This window comes from Cladophialophora carrionii (assembly GCF_000365165.1).
Source record: "Cladophialophora carrionii CBS 160.54 unplaced genomic scaffold supercont1.4, whole genome shotgun sequence".
NCBI lineage: Eukaryota > Fungi > Ascomycota > Eurotiomycetes > Chaetothyriales > Herpotrichiellaceae > Cladophialophora > Cladophialophora carrionii.
In genome coordinates, this window is record NW_008481829.1 from 10,294 (window position 1) to 31,253 (window position 20,960).

At 52.7% G+C, this 20,960-nt stretch overlaps 9 protein-coding genes across 9 annotated transcripts; 5 read left to right on the forward strand and 4 right to left on the reverse strand.

The window, feature by feature from the left end:
- Positions 1 to 554: 554 nt before the first annotated feature.
- G647_04672 (uncharacterized protein) lies at positions 555 to 2,288 on the reverse strand (the record flags this gene model as incomplete). Its single annotated transcript, XM_008729011.1, has 6 exons — positions 555 to 728; positions 780 to 896; positions 944 to 1,192; positions 1,243 to 1,508; positions 1,558 to 2,027; positions 2,077 to 2,288. The coding sequence occupies 6 exons, from the start codon at positions 2,286 to 2,288 to the stop codon at positions 555 to 557; spliced, it is 1,488 nt and encodes a 495-aa protein (XP_008727233.1).
- A 506-nt stretch (positions 2,289 to 2,794) lies between these two features.
- G647_04673 (uncharacterized protein) lies at positions 2,795 to 3,580 on the forward strand (the record flags this gene model as incomplete). The annotated part of the gene is made up of 2 exons (XM_008729012.1): positions 2,795 to 3,181; positions 3,251 to 3,580. 2 exons carry the CDS (start codon positions 2,795 to 2,797, stop codon positions 3,578 to 3,580), a joined length of 717 nt encoding a protein of 238 aa, XP_008727234.1.
- Positions 3,581 to 4,446: 866 nt separating this feature from the next.
- G647_04674 (uncharacterized protein) lies at positions 4,447 to 5,745 on the forward strand (the record flags this gene model as incomplete). The annotated part of the gene is made up of 1 exon (XM_008729013.1): positions 4,447 to 5,745. The coding sequence occupies one exon, from the start codon at positions 4,447 to 4,449 to the stop codon at positions 5,743 to 5,745; it is 1,299 nt and encodes a 432-aa protein (XP_008727235.1).
- Positions 5,746 to 5,802: 57 nt separating this feature from the next.
- Positions 5,803 to 6,692, reverse strand: G647_04675 (uncharacterized protein; the record flags this gene model as incomplete). The annotated part of the gene is made up of 2 exons (XM_008729014.1): positions 5,803 to 6,436; positions 6,502 to 6,692. 2 exons carry the CDS (start codon positions 6,690 to 6,692, stop codon positions 5,803 to 5,805), a joined length of 825 nt encoding a protein of 274 aa, XP_008727236.1.
- Positions 6,693 to 7,282: 590 nt separating this feature from the next.
- G647_04676 (uncharacterized protein) lies at positions 7,283 to 9,091 on the forward strand (the record flags this gene model as incomplete). The annotated part of the gene is made up of 3 exons (XM_008729015.1): positions 7,283 to 7,625; positions 7,672 to 8,533; positions 8,584 to 9,091. The coding sequence occupies 3 exons, from the start codon at positions 7,283 to 7,285 to the stop codon at positions 9,089 to 9,091; spliced, it is 1,713 nt and encodes a 570-aa protein (XP_008727237.1).
- Positions 9,092 to 9,153: 62 nt separating this feature from the next.
- G647_04677 (uncharacterized protein) lies at positions 9,154 to 11,266 on the reverse strand (the record flags this gene model as incomplete). The annotated part of the gene is made up of 3 exons (XM_008729016.1): positions 9,154 to 10,113; positions 10,163 to 10,976; positions 11,160 to 11,266. 3 exons carry the CDS (start codon positions 11,264 to 11,266, stop codon positions 9,154 to 9,156), a joined length of 1,881 nt encoding a protein of 626 aa, XP_008727238.1.
- Positions 11,267 to 11,796: 530 nt separating this feature from the next.
- G647_04678 (uncharacterized protein) lies at positions 11,797 to 13,430 on the forward strand (the record flags this gene model as incomplete). The annotated part of the gene is made up of 3 exons (XM_008729017.1): positions 11,797 to 11,934; positions 11,986 to 12,052; positions 12,103 to 13,430. 3 exons carry the CDS (start codon positions 11,797 to 11,799, stop codon positions 13,428 to 13,430), a joined length of 1,533 nt encoding a protein of 510 aa, XP_008727239.1.
- A 2,420-nt stretch (positions 13,431 to 15,850) lies between these two features.
- G647_04679 (uncharacterized protein) lies at positions 15,851 to 17,794 on the forward strand (the record flags this gene model as incomplete). The annotated part of the gene is made up of 6 exons (XM_008729018.1): positions 15,851 to 16,125; positions 16,171 to 16,263; positions 16,306 to 16,513; positions 16,555 to 17,548; positions 17,595 to 17,659; positions 17,708 to 17,794. 6 exons carry the CDS (start codon positions 15,851 to 15,853, stop codon positions 17,792 to 17,794), a joined length of 1,722 nt encoding a protein of 573 aa, XP_008727240.1.
- A 1,115-nt stretch (positions 17,795 to 18,909) lies between these two features.
- On the reverse strand, positions 18,910 to 20,721 carry G647_04680 (uncharacterized protein; the record flags this gene model as incomplete). The annotated part of the gene is made up of 1 exon (XM_008729019.1): positions 18,910 to 20,721. One exon carries the CDS (start codon positions 20,719 to 20,721, stop codon positions 18,910 to 18,912), a length of 1,812 nt encoding a protein of 603 aa, XP_008727241.1.
- Positions 20,722 to 20,960: the final 239 nt, after the last annotated feature.

Sequence of the window (20,960 nt, forward strand, 5' to 3'; positions counted from 1 at the left end):
TCGTGTGGGAAACGGTCGGAGTCGTGAAGGGAGAATCTTCGTGGCAGTGCTGGAATCCTTTGTGTTTGTTGAATATTACTCTATTCTCGGTGATCGACCTCTTTTGACGAAGCATTGGCCCAAATTTCAAGCCACAATCAGACGATGTTTTGGAGTAACGCACCAAAGCGTAAGAACTTCTCTCAGTCTCGCCATAGCCTGTACTGAGAGCAACGAAGGCATTCCTATCCGAATTGATATCAAAGAATGAACACGTTAAACCCAAAGCCTTTTCCGTGACCTCGCATGAACACGCGACGCCCCGCCACCCGCTCGTTCGACAAGAACCTCGCTGCTCCACGGACTGTCGGCGAAGACAGAGAACGAGGAGCCAGACTGCGAATGACTTGCGCTTTTACGATTGGGGCTTCCTTCACCAACAAGTCAAACCCACCTCCTCGGGCGCCTCGCAAAATATCATTTTCTGTAACATTATCGGGTTATCTTAGATAGGACTGTAAAGTATAAGATTACCCTTTAGACTCCCTTTAACACTGACTATCTCACCACAGTCTCTAAGTGACGTATCTCCAGCCTTTCGGGATATTGTTCCTTTCTTCTTCCTCCCTCAATTTCTTGTTGAGCCTGATAGAATACCAACGGCAAACTATGCAACCCAGAATTCCCATCACACATCCAGCAATGATCATCAATCCACCATTCCGGTAGAGTGGTTCCTGAGACGTAGGCTAGAACAGTGGTTAGTCAGGATATCTTCAACTGGCAGTCGAAGTGCTTACGAATAAATACGGGCTGAACCAATGTGAAACGGAACTGATGCAATTGGTTATTGCTAGTAGTGCGGCTCGCTTGGTTCGGGGGCGTGGGACATTGGCCGTTTCCCATGGGATATGAATCTGTAAGAAGTCAATCTCGATCCTTGTGTTTCGCGGACCCAACTTACATTCAAGCCGACGAAAGGACCCGAGCACATGAGGAAGATACCAAAGTATCTTGCACCGGGACTGTAGGTCGAGATGGCAATGACTGTGCCGACAATACATGCTGCCGCGGTGCCGACAATGTGCCAACAATGTTCCATGTACCGTCCCGAGGACCACGACACAGCACAGGTCAAAAGGTAAGCAAATATGAAAGGCGGCGCCTGGATCAGATAGGTCATGAGCTGCGAGTATCCCAGGGTCTTGATGATCTGTGATATGGTCAGCCAGGGTGTGGATGAGTCTGGTAACAGCCACTTACCGATGGCAGGAAGTCTTTGTACGATAGACCGAGGATGAGACCGAAATGCAAAACTGTGAAGATCCAAGTAAATGGATCTTTGATGGCAAGACCGACACCCTCCCAGGCACCACCTTCGTCATCTTCTGATCTACCACCTGCTGAAACCATCATTCTGTATTGCGCCATCTGCGATTGCTCGGCGGTGAGATACGCTTTTCCGGTATTATGGGGATAATTTGGCAGTAAGAAGTACCCTGCAATAGCAAGGAGGATACCGATCGATCCTGCATGTGTCAGTCGCCATGACATCTACATGTTCTGGGACAGTCTCACCCTCGATAATCACAAACCACTGCCATGCACGAAGGCTGGCGACGCCTTCCATGCGGGTGAGGATGCCTGCAGCCAGGAGACCGGAAAAAATGTTGGAACCGATGTTGCCGGCATGCCAAATTGCCATTCTGATTGGCGCCTCCTCTTTGGTGTACCAACTTGACGTGACCAGACTGACTGCAGGGAGAAATGGACCTTCCGCAAGGCCGACAAAGAATCGACAGACAAGGAAGGACCAGCCCGAAGTCATGACCGCCATGCAGAGGGTGCCAGCCGACCACATAAAGACATAAAAAGGAAGTTGCCTCTGTGGTTTACCCTTGGCAAGGATCACTGTGGCGGGAAGCTGTGATATGATGTATCCGACATAGAAGAGTGAGATGCCGGCATTCCACATAGTGTCGGACATTTCAATATCCTCCTGCATACCGGCCAGGCGAGCATTGGCGACGTTGATGCGATCGAGGTAGCTTGATCGTATCAGCCGGATGCGACCGAGGGTTTCCAATGCCAACTCACCCCATCAACAACATCAGTGTCACAATGGGAAGCATGACCCAATCCAATTTTCTTTTCAGCGACTTCTCGATGACCCTTCTCTCCTCGGTTGTTTTGAATGCCAGAAGGGGGTAGTGGTGAAGGAATTCCTCGCCGGCCGACACAGCTTCTCCCAATTCCGCGACTTGCTTCACCTCGGTCGCCATGTTTAGCTCTTTGCTATCAGAGGTCATGTTCAGGACTCTTGCTCAAGTAAAGGATGATATCCGATGGAGGACGAGACTGATTTCGAGCCAGCCTATCTACCTATTAATATAGTATCTTGGTTCCCCAGGTGTCCCCAACACCCCTTTGCCCCGGCGGTTCGTTCTCATCCCCGGAACATCTACTCGTAGATGGTGTCTTCGATAACTTCGGCCGCGCCAAGGTGGCTAGACCTTGGCGCTCCGGATTCCCCCAAAGCTGAGAGGTGGGTTCTGGCCTCAGGCTTTTGCCAAGAAGAGGTTTCCGAGTCCCATGAGCAGCCCATGCCGAAGATGTCCTTGGCAAGATTGAATGTTCGGCGTTTTGCCACAAACCCAACCCGTGCCACAGTTGTTGAGAAAACACCGAAGCGGATTTGGGACCGAGCTACAAATATTGCCGTGACTTGATCCAAGTCGTATCATGTGATGATGGCATATACTAGCAAGGGGCTTCTCATGTTGATTTACTGAGCTCGACGTTCTGGGCGGATAAGATGCAGCACGTCACGACAACCCGCGAGGGCAACGTCTTCACCATCACCATGCACTGTGGCGAGGAAAACCGGATGACGGTGGCATTCTGTCGCGAGATGATAGCGGCCTTTAACAGCATAAGGGAGACGCTGGGAAATGGCTCTGCCGGAGCAGTCATTGTGCAAGGAAGAAATCCAAAGTTCTGGTGTACTGGAGCAGACTTGAATGAACGAGAAGTGCGACCTCATGCCAACACGGAAGGCTTCTACCCAATGATTCATACCATCTTGGACTTTCCCTTTCCGACAATTGCACTGATCAACGGACATACCTTTGGAGGTGGTTGTGTGTTCGCGATGGCGCACGACTACAGGGTCATGAATGGCGAGAGAGGGTTCTTGAGAATGGTATGCTCACTTTTGGACACTGTCGTCCGCAGCAGTTTGACACTCGGAAAAACTGACGAGCTCATGCAGCCGCCTGTGGACATTGGTTTACACTTCCCTGGCATGGGGAGCCTTCTTCGCGCTAAATTACACCCGAGAGTAGCGAGGAAAATGCTGCTCGAGGCGCACAAATTCACGGGCAAGGAAGCTCTAGAAGATGGAATAGTTGACTTGATAGTTGAGCCCTCCGCTCTGAGGAGGACGGCACACGACTTGGCCAGGCGGGTTGCGCCTAAGGCTGCTGCTGGAGTATACGGCGTGCTCAAATCCGAGCTGTACGGTGAAGCAGACCGCGAGTTCCAATTGATCAGCATGGTGTACTCTAGGCCTACCAGTAGACAGCCGAAGCTTAAGCTGTAGTAATGCGGCACCGGGGGTGCTCGGGGGATATGCGCCACCGCCTAGACGCCAAGCAAACAGGTCCTCTTCGGCGCAGAACCATCAAGTGTCCTCACACCCACCGCCGGCAGTCCATACTATCAAAGCATTTCGCCGTACCTCGTAATGGTACTGGATTCCTCGTCCAAGACTGCATACGCGTGTGTCACGTGCCATAACAGGAAGGTTGGTACCATGCTCTATCAATGCAGTCTAAGCTCAGAGAGAGCCAGGTCCGATGTGTGATGGTCGGAGATGGGCCAGGTTGCAGGGCCTGTAGTAATGCGAACATTGACTGCATGTAGGCATAAATCTGTGCTCGATGCCAGCCCAAGGCTAACCAAACACTCAGACCTCGCTCACGCAAGAAGCGTGAATGCAGTACTGTTGTCTCGACCGCTCCGAATCGTCGCAGAAGGTCAAGATCGTCTCCAAGCACAGCCGTGCCCCAGCCGTCCCATTTCTTAAACAGCATTCTGATCCCTGTCGACCAATCGACAACGCATACACCAATTTCCTACGCTGCTGTTGCTGACGGGCCCTTGAACCAGCGCTCGGCACTGCACGCTGCCACCTCGCCACCATGGACGCAATCCCGACCAGAAGCATTCTTTAGTTGGCCTGCTCCTCCTCCCGCTCCGCATGTTACCTCCAATGATGGATTGGACTATCCTTTCGGCAATTTGTCCACAGAACCACCGATCCCAAGCCATGGCGTCGACGTGCCTCCCAAAAGTGAACGACAGAGCCTGACCAATTGTTTCCTCGAGTACTGCAATCCGTGGCTGCCAATCGTGGAGCACGCCGACCTGGCGAATCTTGCGCGAATCGAGCAGCAGTCAGCTTCGATGCTTCTCGCACAAGCACTGTGGTTTACGGCGAGTCGCATCGACCAATCTTCCACCGCACCGAGCCAATTTTACCAACGAGCCAAAGCCCTCTTCTGGTCTGGCAGCGAGAGCGATCCTCTTGTCACCGTCAAGGCTGCGTTGATGCTCATGTCGCAAGATCGGCAAGCGACTGGACACGTTACGGTGGACAACAGTGAGCTTTGGCTTCACGTGGCAGTCACGATTGCATACAGGATCAAGCTGCACAAAGATCCTCGGCTCGACTCCAAAAGTGGCATACGTCGGCGATTGTGGTGGACCATTGTGGCACAAGATTCCTTGATGTCTTTGTTATACGCTAGTCCTCGAGCTGTCAATCTCATGGACTCTGATGTCCGAGGACTAGATGACAGTGATTTCGTCGACAGCCAAGCCGATCCTGCCGCCTTCAGCTTGTACGTGGACATCAGCAAGGTCCTAGGCGATCTGACCGAGTGCTACCGGCGTGGATTTATGGGCTACATGCACAATTCAAGTATTGAGAACAGCCTTCATATCTGGCGCATTCGCCTGTGTCAGTATGAAAGTGTGGATGCCGACCGGGATGTCCCACAGTCAACAGATGAGAGCCTGACAGTTCGGCAATTGAGGCTGCCTTATTTTGCAGCTCTAGTGCTGTTTTCTCAGAGCCAGCGCACTCTATCAACCGGCAAACGCTCCTCCGTATCGAGCTTACCGATATCGGCCCTTGCTTCGATCGCTGCTTCGTTGAGTGCTGAGACCTTCAAGAGCATTCTGGATCATGACGAGATCCAATATCTCGGCCCTGTGTTCACAATCTACGCATACTCTGCAAGCATGGCGCTCCTCCGACTCTGGGCCTACCCAAGGCTGTGGAACGCCGCTCAGGCAGATCTGCAGACATTGCGAAAGGCTTTGTTGAGTCTTGCAAGACATGATTCTAGTGTGGCTAACGCGGCAAAAGCTTTGGACCATTGCCTTGAATGCCTGAAAACAACAGAGCAGTATCGTCCTGCTGATCTGCCCAGTGTATCCGACAAGGCACTCTGTCTCAAATTCCTGGAGACCATGTCACCGGCGGGTTGCCGGCTGTGGAGCCACATTGCAGAGCTCGTTGACGACCCCGGGTCTCTTGGTGCAGACCGGACACTCAATTCACTGGCCCGTGGAGAAACGAGGGCTGACGCCGCGACCGCCTTCCGGTCAGAGCGCACTCGTTGGTTTTCAGATAACTCGCTTTCCAGCCACGGGTTTGCCTATGATCAGTTTGAAGACTGGATCCTACACAATGGCTGAATACAATGAGACGGAAGACGATCTTTTGACCAAGTAGACACCGACTTTTATTTTTGATCAAAGCATACTCTTCGCTTGTGACATCTTGAGCATTCTGAGCTTCTCAAATTGTTTCTGAGGTATACCGGCGACACTCCTTGCCATTCCCTCGAACACTTCGTCCACATTCTGAGCGTGGAGTTCGCGCCTTTGCTTGCCTCTAATCAACGCTTTTATCCGATGCATGCTCTCACCATTGAGATGATCGCCAAACCCATCTTTGATCTCGTCGAGCACGGCCCGTTCGAATGCCACGTCATCACCGCCCTCGGTCTTGAAGATACGGTCGACGAAGCCGCAGCCTAGCAGCTCATCTGCTCCAAGCCTTCGGCCCTGGATCAAAGCTTTGTTGGCCTTGCCGATCCCCATACGCTCGACGAACGCTGCACTTGCGCCTCCCTCCGCCACCAGACCAAGGCTTGCGAATGGAGTCTGCAGATAAACGTGCGGTGTTGCATAGATGAAATCGGAATAGGCAATCATGGCCGCAGACATGCCGATGACTGGGCCGTTGAGAGCGCTCACCAGGATTTTGGGGTGCATGTAAAAGGCCCTTGCCAGGTTGAGATTTGATGCTACCGTGTAGGTCAGGAAATGTCGATACAGATCCGTGCCTGGTGGTTGTTTGCGTGACACGGATACATCGGCGCCTCTACCGTCGTTGTCAGTCTCATGTACCAGGACCCTAAATCATGACTGGGTAGTGTTACCACTTACGCAGAGAAGAATCGCCCTCGCCCAATCAGCAAAGTCACCAGGATTTCATCTCGAGCCGCAACTTCGTAGAGAAAAGTCGCCAGCTGATAGTACAGGTCTTTCGTCAACGCATTCAACTTGCTTGGGTTGTTCAGAGTGATGACGGCTAACCTGTCGCGATACTCGAGTGTTACCTTGTCGTCTTGTGTCATTTTGCTGGCCATGGTGAGCGGGGGTTCAAATTCGCCTGGGCGTGTGTGGTGGGAGAGAAAGCGACCTCACCAAGCTTTTGACCGTACAACTCCACCTCACGATTTTATCGAGGGCGGAATATACCCGTGGGGCGTCGAGAATCTGGGGAGGACATTATCCGTTCAGAGCAGAGGGAGAAGAGTCCCGGGGTCCCCAGCTCGATACTGCCCACCCTTCCACCCCGGGGCCTCCATCATAGATGGCCGAAGACCTCCGAACCTCCGAACAACCGAGCCACCGAATCACCAAGCTTTCATACAGTTCGCTTCCATAGTCCTCTACTACTCGGCACGGGTTGTGAGAAAACGCCGAAAGCTTCGTGATGAGTGGGGTCTATAGACCGTCTCCGTATGTCATGACTATGCTAAAGCATGGCCCTCTTTGCTTTGCACTAGGCTTGACGGTCCATTGTGCCCTGGTGAACAAAAGTTGCCGTGTCCAAACTTGTCCCACGGATCTACCTGACTGACTTGAACAATCACAACACGGGGATAAAAACCATCCTTTCAACACCTCTGGTAACAGTCATTTACCATTGCAGAAGCGCGCCATGGCTCAAGCAACGAACATCGACCGCTCACAACTTGTGCCACAGCATTCTGGCGATCACATTCTTCCCAACAACCCGCTCTTTGGCAAGTTAATTCGTCATGCCCGACGGGATCGTGTAGCTCTGCGGGATCGGGGTCTAGGTGTTGAGAAGACCTATGCTGAGTTGCTTGACGCCGTGCTAGCCTTTCGCAAAGTCGTCGAAGCATCTTTGTCGTCAAATACCCGCGCGAGGCTCCGCCGTGGCGATGAGGTCTACATCGGGGTCCTGGCCGCTGGTGGCTTTGAGTTCACCGTGGCGACTCTCACGGTTCTGGCGCTGGGCGCTGCAGCCGTGCCGATGTGTAAGTGAGGCAACATCGCTCGTCTACGACCTTGCTGACATTCTAGTCCCGACTGCACCCATCGACGAGCTCGTCTACTTTATCACCAAGTCGCAGCAGGTCGCCGTACTCGGCAGCTCGGCAGTGAAGGACACTGCCAAACGTGCAGGCCGACAAGCAGGCAACGTCACCACCATCGACATCCTGTCTCATCTGCCCAAGTCCCCGCGATTTAGAGCGTTGGACATTGCATTGTCTTCAGATCCCCCTCAAGACGACCGTGCACCGGGAATTGTCATCTTCACGTCGGGCACCACTGGCCGGCCGAAAGCCGTTGTCCACCGCCGCACATACACCCACGAAACGGCCACTTCGATCGGCGAGGGTTACGACCTTGGCCATGAGGATGTGCTCCTCCACTTGTTACCCGTCCACCACACCACGGGGCTTGGCACGTCTTTCTTCCCATTTCTGTGCGCCGGAGCATGCATCGAATTCGGCGGAGGTGGCAGCTTCGATGCCGAATGGGTCTGGGATCGTTTCTTGCAGGGCGGCCTGACCGTATTTTCGGCCGTTCCAACCATTTTCATGCGGTTGAAATGGGATTTCGAGCACAGAATCGCAAAGTTGCCCCCGAGCGAGGTTGCCCGGTTTGTTACGGCGGCGAACCAGTTCCGACTGTTGTTGAGCGGGTCAAGTGCATTGCAGGACAATGTGCAACAATTTTGGACCGAGCTGCGGGCAGGGACGCCGATTCTGACGCGGTACGGCGCGACCGAGTTCCCCGGCTGTCTGAAAGTGCCTCTGGATGCAAACCACAAGTTGCTGTCCAAAGGTTGCGTTGGTCTACCTGTGCCAGGCGTGGAACTGAAGCTGTCGGAAGGCACCCAGGGGGAACTGCTTGTCAAATCTCCTTATATGTTCGCAAAGTACGTCTTGACGCCATGGCTCCTTTGTGGTGTTGAACTGACATGTCCAGATATCTCTATGATGCGGAGGCCACCAAGCATGCACACGATGAAGATGGATGGTTCAAGACAGGCGATATCGCCCGACGCGACGGCGATTTCTACACCATCGTGGGTCGAGCCTCGGTCGATATCATCAAATCAGGCGGCTACAAGATATCGGCCACAGACATCGAAAGAGAGTGCCTGAATCTTCCTTATGTACAGGAGGCCATGGTGGTCGGTGTCAGCGACGAAGAATTTGGCCAACGTGTTGGCGCTGTCATTGCTGTGAAGCCCCAGGCAGCCAAGTTGACCCTGCAGCAGCTCCGCGCAGATCTTCGACACTCACTGGCGGGCTACAAGCTTCCCACCATTCTGCGTGTGGTCAAGGGCGAACTTCCCAAGGGCGTTACTGGTAAGGTGCAGAAGAAGGCTCTGGGACCAGAGCTCATCCCGTCACCAGGATATGAGCTGCTGCCAGAAATCCAGGTATGGCGGAGGTCTAAGCAAGGGGTCCAGTTACAGGCAAGACTGTAGTGAGGAGAGACGTGCAAACATAAGACACGAGAAGTTGCATTTTTATGTATTCGGCAGCGACTTTAGAGATTGGAAAACCAGTCTTCAGTATTGGTCCACATGAATTGTTCGAAATCCGCGTCATTGAATGCCCAATGATCTTCGGCTACATTGTCAATGACCGATGTGGCAACCGAGGGGATATTCGTGTCCGTTGTCGCATTCCCGTCCAAAGGGTCCGGAGCTCTAGGATTGAGTCTACAGTGTTCGTAGAGGCTGACCCAACTGAGGCAATAGTCACGCGGGAAGCAGTCGAAGAATCTTCTTTGGTGGTCGGTAAGCCACACGACCTGTACGGCTCGCCGTGGTTGTTTCTCACGTAGGGAAATAAAGTGTTCCAGAGCTCTCAGCCCTGATTTGGCCGACTTCCATCTTTGACCCAGTTCTTGGAGAGATTTGCGGAAAACATCCATGTCGGGTTGACAAGCGGTCCAAAGTTCTGAGAGAGGTTGCAACAAAGCCAGGAAAAATCCAGAAGCGATGCAGTATCGTGAGAAGATTGGTGCGAGATGTTTGATTTCATCCCGCGCAAGAAAGTCCCGGAAGATGCCTGCAACGAAAGATGCCGCGATGACAGGTTGAGCCGAGATTGTTTCATTTTTAAGTGAACGACCGATGATGGCGAGGCTGAGCAGGTATGGAAGGTGAAGTTGGCGAAGATTGAGCTGAGACTGCAATGACATGTATGTCTCTGTGCTCACGCCAAAATTGGGGAAACGAAGGTGGTTGGGAACCTGGGAAGGCCATTCATGCAGAAGGTTCTCGAAGTTTTGATGCTTTGCCAGCGTCATGGTGTTTCTTGAACATATTTCGGAGATATCACCCAGGATACAGCAAATATTCGTGTAGGCGACAAATAATTGTCCATCGCCTTCACCAGCGGCGTCTGCAAGTTCGTCTGGTCGTATAGGGGCCACATTGGTGTCGTGTCGGCTGATCGCCCGGGGCCGACCATGGGCTACTGTCATCAGTGCGTCCCGCGTCTGTCACTTGTATCAGCGTGAGAGCAAACTTGGAGAGTGTTGGACTTACCCTTAGAGTCCACCAGATTCTTCTCCGCGCAGCAGTGGTAGGTCCGGGCGGCGCCTCGCGGTGGAGACCAATCTGAACAGCTATGGCCACTCCTACTCTGAGCCAGAACTCGCCAGCATCGTAAGAGACTTGCTCTGGCCCCACGGGCGTATACCACTGCAACATGATAGTCGCTTTTATTATCGCCAACGCATCAAGCTCGTGGTTCATAAAGAAAAGAGCCTTGGCTCGCTGATAGAACTGATCTGGTGTAGCAAATGAATGTATACTTGAAGCAGTCGAGACCCGGCTCGCAGCCAGAAACATCGATTGACAGATGATATATGACGGAGCTTGCTGGTCGCTGTGATCCAGTTCGCCACGCGTGAGGACAGGTGTCCAAGGTTGACAGTAGGTTAGAAAACTATCGAGCAGACTGCGGAAGATTGCTCGTGGTGGCAACTCGAAAGCACTGAAGAGCTGTAGTACAGCATTTTCTGACTCGGAGGGCTGCCGCCGTGCGGACTCGGTGGCATCGCGAGCCTGTGTCTCATCAAATGGTGTATCATGGTCCAGATAGTGCGCCCTGCCAATGTACGTCTCGTTGTTGGGACTGGGATCTTGGGCACTGCCGACACGGAGAGCTGGACCTGACCAATTGGTCGACGACGGTGGGTCAATTATTGAAGCCGACTGTTGAGAACGCGGTCGTGGAAGTTCGCCCGTGGTGGCAGTCTCTTTGCCTTGTGGATATAGCGTGTTGGGATACGGCGATTTGGTGTACGAGAGAGTGTGTCCCTCGGTGCCAATGCGTCGTCGCTTTCTTCCTGAAGAGCTAAGTTTGTGAGCATGTTGTCAACGCCAGGGCAGACCAGGCGCGACACATACAAGCAGTCGAGTCTGCGAGCTTTGCAATTTTCGCAGGAATCATTTGCCGGCAGGAAAATGCATTCAGCCTATCGTTCGTCAGCACTTTGTTCTCCCAACAGCCAGAGGAGACTTGCCGAGGCTTGCTCACAAGCCAGACAAGCCGGGGTCTGAGACAGCATGACAAGTCGTGCTCTTGTCCAGGTTCAAGAAACGCTCAACTGGATCTGATTCATTGCGAATCCACCTGGAAGTCATCGTTCTTCCCCGCAACTCGGCGAAAACTTGATAGCTTGGGATTCTGTGTGATACCCGGATTTGATGATTTCCCCGAGTTTCCCCATGTTCGCGATAATCCCGATCCTGCCCATAAGATTGGACATTCCTATCCGCCACTGCAAATTTGCGGGGCACCATAAGGTGGAATCGCACAGATTTGCCAACCATTGCTTGTTCTATACGGGTAAGCTTGTTTGAAAGCTTCGGTGTATGCTTGTTGGCGCGGACGAGTTGAGCCAGCTCTGTGTCGGGTTGTCCGAGCCCGTATCCTCGGTCATTGCTTCCACGCGGTGCAATTTTGGCGCTCGGCGTTTTCTCCCACGGGCTCGACGCAAATAACCAAAGAATCTTACACTACTTAGTATGTTTTGGCGGAGTGTATGGGGATGGAGGCGATTCATGGTTTAAACAGAAATAATCATAAGTATCAGCGTGTGGCCGCCCCTTCGAGCCTCTGACAACATTCAATCTCAACAACTTTCACTTTCACTTTCCAATTCCATCGGAAAATGGCAAAATTTCTCGGGTTGAGGGGTCTGGGGCTCAAGACGGCCATGGTCGTGCTTGTCGTGCTGCCAAGTTTCATGCTGTTCGGCTGGAATAATGGCTCTACTGGACACGCAACAAACCTGGAATCCTTTGTCAAGGTGAACACACTCCAAGCGCTTGTCTGGGTTTGGAAACTTATCGATTACTAGCAATTCCCCAGAATCGACACCGTCAACACGAAAGGTGCTGCGAAGTCGTATAATGCTCTGATCCTGGGTACGCCCGCATGTTGAATCGCTTCCCCAGACCGTGCTGACAGGAGGTAGGCGTCGTCACAGCGTGCTATGATCTCGGGGCCGTTGTTGGCGCACTTTCCTGCATTTTCTTTGGCGATAAGCTGGGAAGACTTCGCACCGTTTTCGTGGGTTTGGTCTTATCGGTGATCGCACTTGCTATCGAAACCTCGGCCTTCTGGCTTGCACAATTCATCATCGGACGTCTACTCGTTGGCGGATCGATCGGAATCATCTCAGCGAGTATTCCTATCTGGCAAACAGAATGCGCCACCACCAAACATCGAGGCATGTTCGTCATCATGGAAGGCATCTTCATCAGCGCAGGTATTGCGTTGCCTAGCTGGATCTACCTGGGCACCATTCCAGGCCTGACCGGTTCGGCTCAGTGGAGGGTTACCATGGTTTTGCCTGCGGCCTTTGCCATCTTCGCGATGCCCTGGGTCTTTTTCATGCCGGAGTCGCCCCGTTGGCTTGCGCGCAAAGGACGACTCGACGAAGCCCGAAATGTTGTGGCGGCAATCATGGACCGGCCCCTGGACGACCCACAAGTCGTAGCAGAACTCCACCACATTCAAGGCCAGCTGGAGCTGACTACCGGCGGCTTCCGATCATTCTTCAAGCACAGCCCCGAACGTCCACTTCAACGCGCCTTCATTGCATTGCTGGCACAGAGTTTCACGCAGTGGAACGGCTGTTCAGCCATGATCTTCTACACCGGCAGTGTCTTTGCTGAGCTGGGATTTTCTGGTGAACGTGGCAAACTGCTCGCTGCTGGCTTCGTCACAACATTCACCGTGGCCGCGTTTATCCCTCTGTTCCTTGTCGATCGGATAGGAAGGCGGGTGCTCTTCATGATCGGTGCGAGCGGCATGTGCGTTTCGATGGCTGTTCTTGCCGGAACGGGTGGTCATTCCAATTTGGCACCCGTCGCACTCACCTTTATGTTTATCTATGCCTGCTCATACGCCATTGGATATCTTGGGCTTCCCTTTCTCTATGCCAGCGAAATCGCCCCGCTGCGACTTCGAGTCCCAGTCTCCGCCATCTCGGTCACGGGTCAGTGGTTGGGACAGTTTGTCGTTGGTCAGATTACGCCGCCAGGAACAGCAAATCTCGGCAGTCACTACTGGATCATCTTTGCTGTATTCAACGCAAGTTTCCTGCCTATAATCTACTTTTTCTTCCCGGAGACCAATGGCAAGTCACTGGAGGATATCGATGAGATGTTCGAAAGTTCCACCGCTTTGGGTGTTGTTCGCGCCTCTCGGCTTATTGGGAAATCTAGCGGATCAGGTGTTGAAAATGTCGTTTCGGACAAGGACCACAGCCTCAGCGATGTAGAACATATCGAGGCATAGAACCGGCGGAGCCAGAATGTTTAGATAGTAGAAAAGGTCTTCCTTATATTAGCCTTTTACCTCATATAGTAGCTTTTTATTATAAATCGCTCTACATAAGGTATTCTACGGTCTAACTAGTTTACTTATAGGGAGTTCGCAAGTGGTTTAGGCGAGTCGATCTTGTGGAGGGATGAAAACAGCCGCCGATGTGGAGATGGTGACATTGCTGTATGCTTTTCCCTGATTGAGTCTGCTCGCCAGTGCTAGTGTTTCAAGGCGCGCTGGGAGGGTCGACGGCTCGGTTGATGGAGATCCGATTCGTCTTAGTCGGAGGTGAACCCATAGAGAGTGGAGGTCTATGATGGATTGCCAACCAGAAACAACTGACACTTGGGCCCCGTGAGGTCTCAAAAGACGTACCTGGAAACCTGGAGCATCGTTTTCGGTTCGATGACGACGAGGAGACGCAGTGTGGGAGGATCACACACATGCGATCCTCGACGAGAAGCGCGGCTGTCTGGTAATCCGAGGCTGACCACGTTGCGACGAGCATGCGCGAACACCCGATAGGCCGCCTGAGAATCAGCATGAATGGAAAGGCTTATTTGACCAAATATGTTCCTGTTAATGAAATGCCGAGCTCGAGCAAGGCTGTGCGATGGTGAGGCTGCGGTGGTGTGGTATGGCCACTCCAAAAAAAATCTCAAAGTCTTCGCCTCTTTCTCTCTCTTCTGCACAACACCAACATCGAATACGACGACACAATGGAGCCCTACGGCGTGGAACACTGTACACATTGTGGTAAGCCTGTTGATTCCACGTGGTATTGTTGTAAATGTGGGCAACGCCTGCTATCTGGTTGTGGAGCCATTTCACAGAGATGCGTCAGCCTCAAACTTTTGGGCTTTCCTGGGTGTTCCACTGGAACAACTGGGAGCTGCTCACGACTTTCAAACCTCAGCCATAGCCAACACGGGCTTAGGCGACCGACCTGATCAACTGCGACTCCCTGGGGGCCAGCAGTCTCTGACTGCATCTCGAAGTGATTCTCGAGACAACGGTCGTGGCTTTCCGTGGTCACAGACTCGGACATTCATCGGGCACTCGCCCTCAGGCTACGGGCAGTCCGGCCACTCGCACTCACCCCAGGCCACGATCACTCGCTCTTGGGCACGGGCACTCGCTCTCATGCTACGAACTCCGAAGAGGACGCTGAGGATTCCATCATGCTGGAGGACAACAACGAAGAGAAACCTATTCGAGCCGCCAAGTCCCGGCGACAGTCAAATCCAGCGGTCTCGACTTTGCGGAATTCCGACAGGCAATGCGAGAGTACAATGAAGCGAAGAGTCGCAAGCTGGACAACAAGACCCCAGAAGAATTGAAGAAGTTTGCCCGCCCTTGGCCTACCGATGCCTCGAAGCAGCCAATTCCCATTCATTATCTGAAAGGTATAGGGGAACAGCCCCACCCCAGCCCTTCCCCGGCTTCCACCTCATTGGGAACAGGCCATCCGAACAGGCGTGTGGAACCGGCTACAGGGCCTTCATTTCATTGTGATACACCGCATTGCGGTCGTGTTTGGGACAGAGAAACCCCAATACGATCCCGAGAGCTTTCTTTCGGACTCGCAGTCTGGTTGGTGGTTTCCGAGAATGGAATCCCGAGCACCGGTAAGCAACAACGGTCAGAAAGCCCGCTGCTGTTCCACCCAAGGCAGTGACAGCTGCCAACAGTTGGTGACAAGTTGGGCAGAGGATCCATCTGTTCGATCTTTCTCGTGCCTGTGTTAGCCTACACATTCATATGCCTATGTGGCCCAAGAAGACGTCCGCAGGCCATGAGGATCTAATGTACTATATAGATCGTGTCGTGCACACACATCCGCGTGATGCATAGCGGGCAGTCTTAGACTGTCATGAACCTACATCAGGCGGGCATAGACTAGATCAGCTCGGACTAGGATTGAAGACTCCATGAGCAGTGCCAACGAACTTGACAACGAAATGAGCATTCTAGTTGAGTCATTGATTCAACCTGCCCTTTCAGGCCGGGCTTGCGCTGTAGATGCCCACACTCGATATCACGAATTCTCTCCGCCTGCAATTGTATCCTTGACCTGAGTGAGAATTGAAGCCCACTGCAACTACACTCCCAATGTGACCCCAATTATGGTTTGCTGCCGAAGGCACTACTTATCCCAACTTGAACTTCAACGATACGCACGCCGATCACGTTCGATGCTACCCGGTCAACGGTCCAGTACGAAAAGGCGACAGCCTGGCATAGTTCCGAAGTGGAGCATCTCCTCGATGTGGTGAATGTGGGGTTTCCTCATGGAGTCGGGGGCTGTTGGAGCATGTGGTGGAACAGGAATTGGAGGCCAGTCAAATAGCGTCAATTGGACATGCAGGAAAGGACAACGACATTCAACAGCTATGGGTGCAACAGATACCAAATTTCCAATCCGCTACGAGGACCCAGAGTACCAGTTGAACCACCGCAATCTCTTCTCTGGAGTACTTCTATCTCCTTTGGAAAATGTGCTTCCACCGGGCGTGAGCCAGCAACAGTTCGACGAGGCAGTCACAGACTTCGAAAATGCAGTCGGCAGGGACCATGTCTTCCGGGGCCAGTCCCTTGAAGAGTATGTTGACCCGTACGAGCTATGGGAAAAGGAAGGCAAGCGGAAGATGCCAAGTGCGGCCGTGTGGTGAGTGCTACTGCGCGAAACATAGGGTAGAACTGACACGGGAAGCCCGGCATCAATTGATGAATTACGAGCAGTGCTGGCGATAGCGAACCAGCATGGCATTCCCGTGTGGACATTCTCACGCGGCAAGAACCTTGGGTAAGTCATTCACACCACCAGCCAGCAGCTCTAACCTATTAGATATGGCGGACCGGCACCAAGACTCAACGGATCTGTCGCATTGGATCTTCATCGCATGAATCGTATCATTGAGGTCAACGACAAGTTTTCGTACGCTGTTGTAGAGCCGGGCGTCACTTTCACTGATCTATACCTGTACTGTGCAAAGCACAAGCTTCGAGTTTGGCCGAGTGTGCCCTCGTTGGGCTGGGGAAGTGTGGTTGGAAATGTACGTGTTCCTGATGGCAAAAACATAGCTAACGGTGGCAGACGGTTGATCGAGGAACCGGCTTCACCCCGACAGCGACCCATCATCAACATATCAGCGGGATGGAGGTCATGCTCGCAGACGGCGATGTTGTCCGCACAGGTCAATTTGCCATCTCAAACTCACCTTCGGCGCACTTGTCCAAGTTCAGTTTCGGTCCCTCGATCGAGGGTCTCTTTCTGCAGAGTAATCTCGGCGTCGTCACTAAGATGGGCATATGGCTTCATCCCCAACCTCAGGCGTACATGTCTTGCTCATGGGACATGCCCAACTTCGAAGATGTTGAGACGATTGTTGACATATTCGGCGACCTGCGGAGAGATGGGTTGCTCCCGAACACGGTGTACGTCTCGAATATTGTCGAATGGCTCGGTATGACAGGCAAGCGTGCAGAGTTGTGGCCAGAAGAGGGACCGATCCCAGACTGGAGACTTCGAGAACTGCAGAAAGAGCTCGGCTTCGGGTACTGGAACGTCAAGTTCGGCCTATACGGTGCGAAGGATGTGGTGCAGTCTCATTTCAACGAGCTCAAGAGAATCATCCGCAAGAAAGCTTCTGGTCATGAAGATCGTCTGGTCGGTCAAATCTTCTCCGGAGAAAACGATGAACTGCTAGAAGCAACGTCCATACCAGAACCGCATGGTGGATTCTTCGTCGGCGTGCCGAGCTTGTGGAGTCTGCCCATGGTCAAGTACCGGCTGCCGAAGGAGAAAGCGGGCATTGGTGCTCATGCAGACTACTCTCCCATTATTCCCTCCGATGGCAAGACTGTCCTGGAATGGGTAACGACAGCTCGGAAGATCTGCGAAGCTCAAGGATTCGACCTGTTCTGCGACTTCTTCATGCATGAACGGCATGTCATCTTCGTCAACATGATGGTGTTTGACAAGTCCAACCCGGAGCACCGACGAGCAGTTGATACCATTTTCCGCAGTCTGTACGAGGAAGGCCGGCAGAGAGGTTTCAGCAAGTATCGATCGCACATAAACTATATGGGTATGTCCTGGTTCAAGTCAGTGTGCACTCTGCTGACGGCCTGCAGATCTTGTCGCGGATGCGTACGATTTCAACGACCACGCGTATCGAAGGTTCGTGGAGAGGCTGAAGGTATGTCGTTCGCAAAATCACCGTCGTTCAGGTCGCTGACTGCCGCAGGATACTGTTGATCCGAACGGGATTCTGTCGCCTGGCAAGCAGGGTATTTGGCCAGCGAAGTATAGGAAGTTCAGGGAGAAATTGTAACATGCTGCGTCTCTTCTGTAGCAAGGATAGTAGTGTCGGTCGAAATGGCAGACAATTGACCGGATGTGGTTGGGCTGGAGAGGTGAAGAGGGGTCTCGAGGTTGAGGTTGAGGTTGAGGATAGCTTGCTTGAAGGCGAAGGTCGGTGGATGTGAGGATGAGTTGGGAGGAAGACCCTTCGAGACCGAGACATCTTGAAAATAGCGTTCTGATCAATGTGCACTTATCAGTTGGGTGAGGTTGTTGGCACCAACGTATAAAAGAAGGATTATGGACACAAAAGCAGGAGTCACACTTTTGCATGAATTATTTGAGAATGATAGCGCGTGCTGGGACAAGAATCGACCGAGGCATAGGGTCCAGCTGGTCAGGCCTGGTATTGCCATGAAGTCGAAGTGTTATGTTTGCGCCGTTCGGGGAAGGTTAGCTGAGCTCCAGGAAGAGGTGATCTTCCCTGCTCCTCCGGCTCAATTGGTAAGACGTAGGGCATCAATTCACCTCCATGGAAGATGCATCTCTATCGATCTACCTAGAGACGGGCTCGGCGACATGTGGAATCTACCAGAGGTCTACTGGCAACTGGATGATCTACATTTCAGGAAGGGCATTTAGCAGCATGAAAACATTGTCCGGCTGCTTCAGCTGCCGGTAGAGCGAATCGTTCGTAGCCACTTCTGCGTTCTGGTAAGCGTGATGTTGACTTCAGCGACTTCCAGCTGTCCGGGATCTCACTAAATGATGAGGCGCTCGTTGCCTCCTCGAGAGCTCATGTTCCGGTGTGAAACTTTGGCGAGAGACTCCGATGGTAGTCAAAGTTGCCGTCGCACGGACGCGACGAAGGAGACGACACTGCGTAAAGTTGGACCGGAGAGACCTGTTGAACGGGACTTGTACCGATGCCTGGTATGTTGTCAACCGCTGTCCAAGCTCGGCTGCAGAGTGTATCACGTGCTCAACACGAAGCTTTCCACCTGGGGTCGGATCTCGTGCGAGTGTTCTATATCCAGGGCTCTGTTGAATATCGTCTTGATCGCATGATCGAAAAGCGTTCGAGGTGCTCCGAGATTGTTATCGTGCCCATGCCCAAGTCAAATGGCGCTGCATAGATCCCTATGATCAACTAGGACGTCGCAAGGGATGTGCCTCCGTGTTGAAAACATACTGGTCCAGACTAATCAAGTCTGGTTCGCTAAAAATCAGGTAGAAATACTTCAGCGTCTCGGCCAGCCAAAAGCTCTCCATTCGATCATCCTTTGGGGGCAAGCCGTCAACACCAGTGGCAGTAATATCAGAGACAGCAGCATTGGCGAATTCGGTCGTAGTGATGTTCTGTATTGACTGCAACATTTGCCAGGCTTTCTCCTGGTACATTCTGTCGCCTGTAACGCGATACATGATGAAAACGCTCTCAATCGCTTCCGGTCGGAGTATGTAGCGACGATCATCGATGTCGGTAAAGCCCAGAGGAAGCCGCTTCTGAACAACGATGTCGTCGATGTTGCTGTTTGCTGACGCAGGACCGGCACGTTCGAGGACCGCAGCGTCGTATCTCTGGGGATCCCATGCACAATTAGTCTTCGAAGGGCACGGTAAGAAGTGTACGATTTCAGGCATAACACCCCTAGGCATGTTTTCGTAAGCCCATACACAACCGTCCGTAAGTTTCCGACCGATCTCGACGTGCTCGGGATTGGAGAAGATGCGGCCGCCCAAGGCAAACATACCGCCTGCGAAGCACGTAAGGTGTTGGCCTCTTGGCTCTTGCACAATACCGTTGTTATCTACTCGAGCGTCGCCACCGAATAGGATATCTGCGCCTGTCGGAGTCATAGGACGGAACAACAGGTGCTCGATCGAGGCAGCCATGGACTGCTCATACAGCTTCTGGTACATAGGTGCAAGACCTCCGAGAAGAACGTATTCTTTGGCAAAGTATTCGTACAACGAGTCGGACATGCCACCCAGGGTGAAGCCCCCGTCGACGGTCAGGTCTTGGTTCTGCGGATTGACGACGACAGGCCAGAGTCCCGGAATCCTTGTTTTGCCTTGCTGCTGGTCAAAGAGTGTTGCGATTCGGTCAATGGCATCGTACCATCTCTGGTCGCCGGTAAGTTGACTGAGGCGGGTAAACTCTACTGATAGTGATCCAAGTTCAGAGACCAGCATAAAATCCGGCGCTCGTTGCTTCTCGATGCCAGCAGCAGCCTTCTTCCAGTCCCAGCGAGTTATTGGCATGTGGTTGGGAGTATCGAAGGCAACAAGCAGCATCTCTCCGACTTCAACAGCCTTGGTCAAGAGTTGTCTCTCGCCGCTCAGGTCATAAGCAGCCAAGAAGCCCCCGAGATAGCGGATCGTGGTCTCAAAGACGTTGATCGTATCATCTGTGGAAGTCGAGAAGTCGATATTGACGGCAGCTGAGGCAGCCGTTCTGAACTCGTCTTCTAACCCCATGATCCAGAGGGTATCAAGTGCATCCACGAGAGTCGCAGCCCAACCACCAAACGTATCACGGCCGCCACCAGATATTGGCGACAATTCGTCTCGCATCCAAGCCTTTTCATGATATGAAGTCCAACACTTTTTGAACGCCTCTTTGACCTGCAGCTGCCGGCTGCGCTGCACCTCCACATCCTGAATGGTCAAGGGGGTAAATCGATGCTGCACCAAGGGTAGCTGCTTCGGCTTGCCTGTGGGAAGAGGATTGAGTGCTTGAAGAGGGTAATGCGTTTGCCGGGATTTCCAGAACGAGTTGGGCGCTGATACATTGGGCTTCTGGCGAGAGGATGTAGCCTGTGGTGGACTTGCACTCGTGGGGCCTGACTGCGGAGGGGGTGTTGTGGCATTGCCATGTAGCTGATACAACAGAAGCAACGCTGTGCACGCAAGGGCGACAACAATCAGAACTCGACGTGTAGCAAAGGGAACCATGTTCAAGGCTCGATGTTTGTCGAACGACTGGACAAATACATATGCGTGCTAGGAGATGTTAGTCGAAGATGGGGGGAGCACCAACCACAAAGGACAAAGACAGTCCTGGCACGAGCGTCAGGCTGGATGCTGGCATGCTTGACATGAGTGACAAATTCGCCTTCTTGCTCCACGCTTGTTCCGTTGGGTTGGTAGTGTGCAGTGTCTACAATCACAACCCGTCATCCTGGTCTGTTACA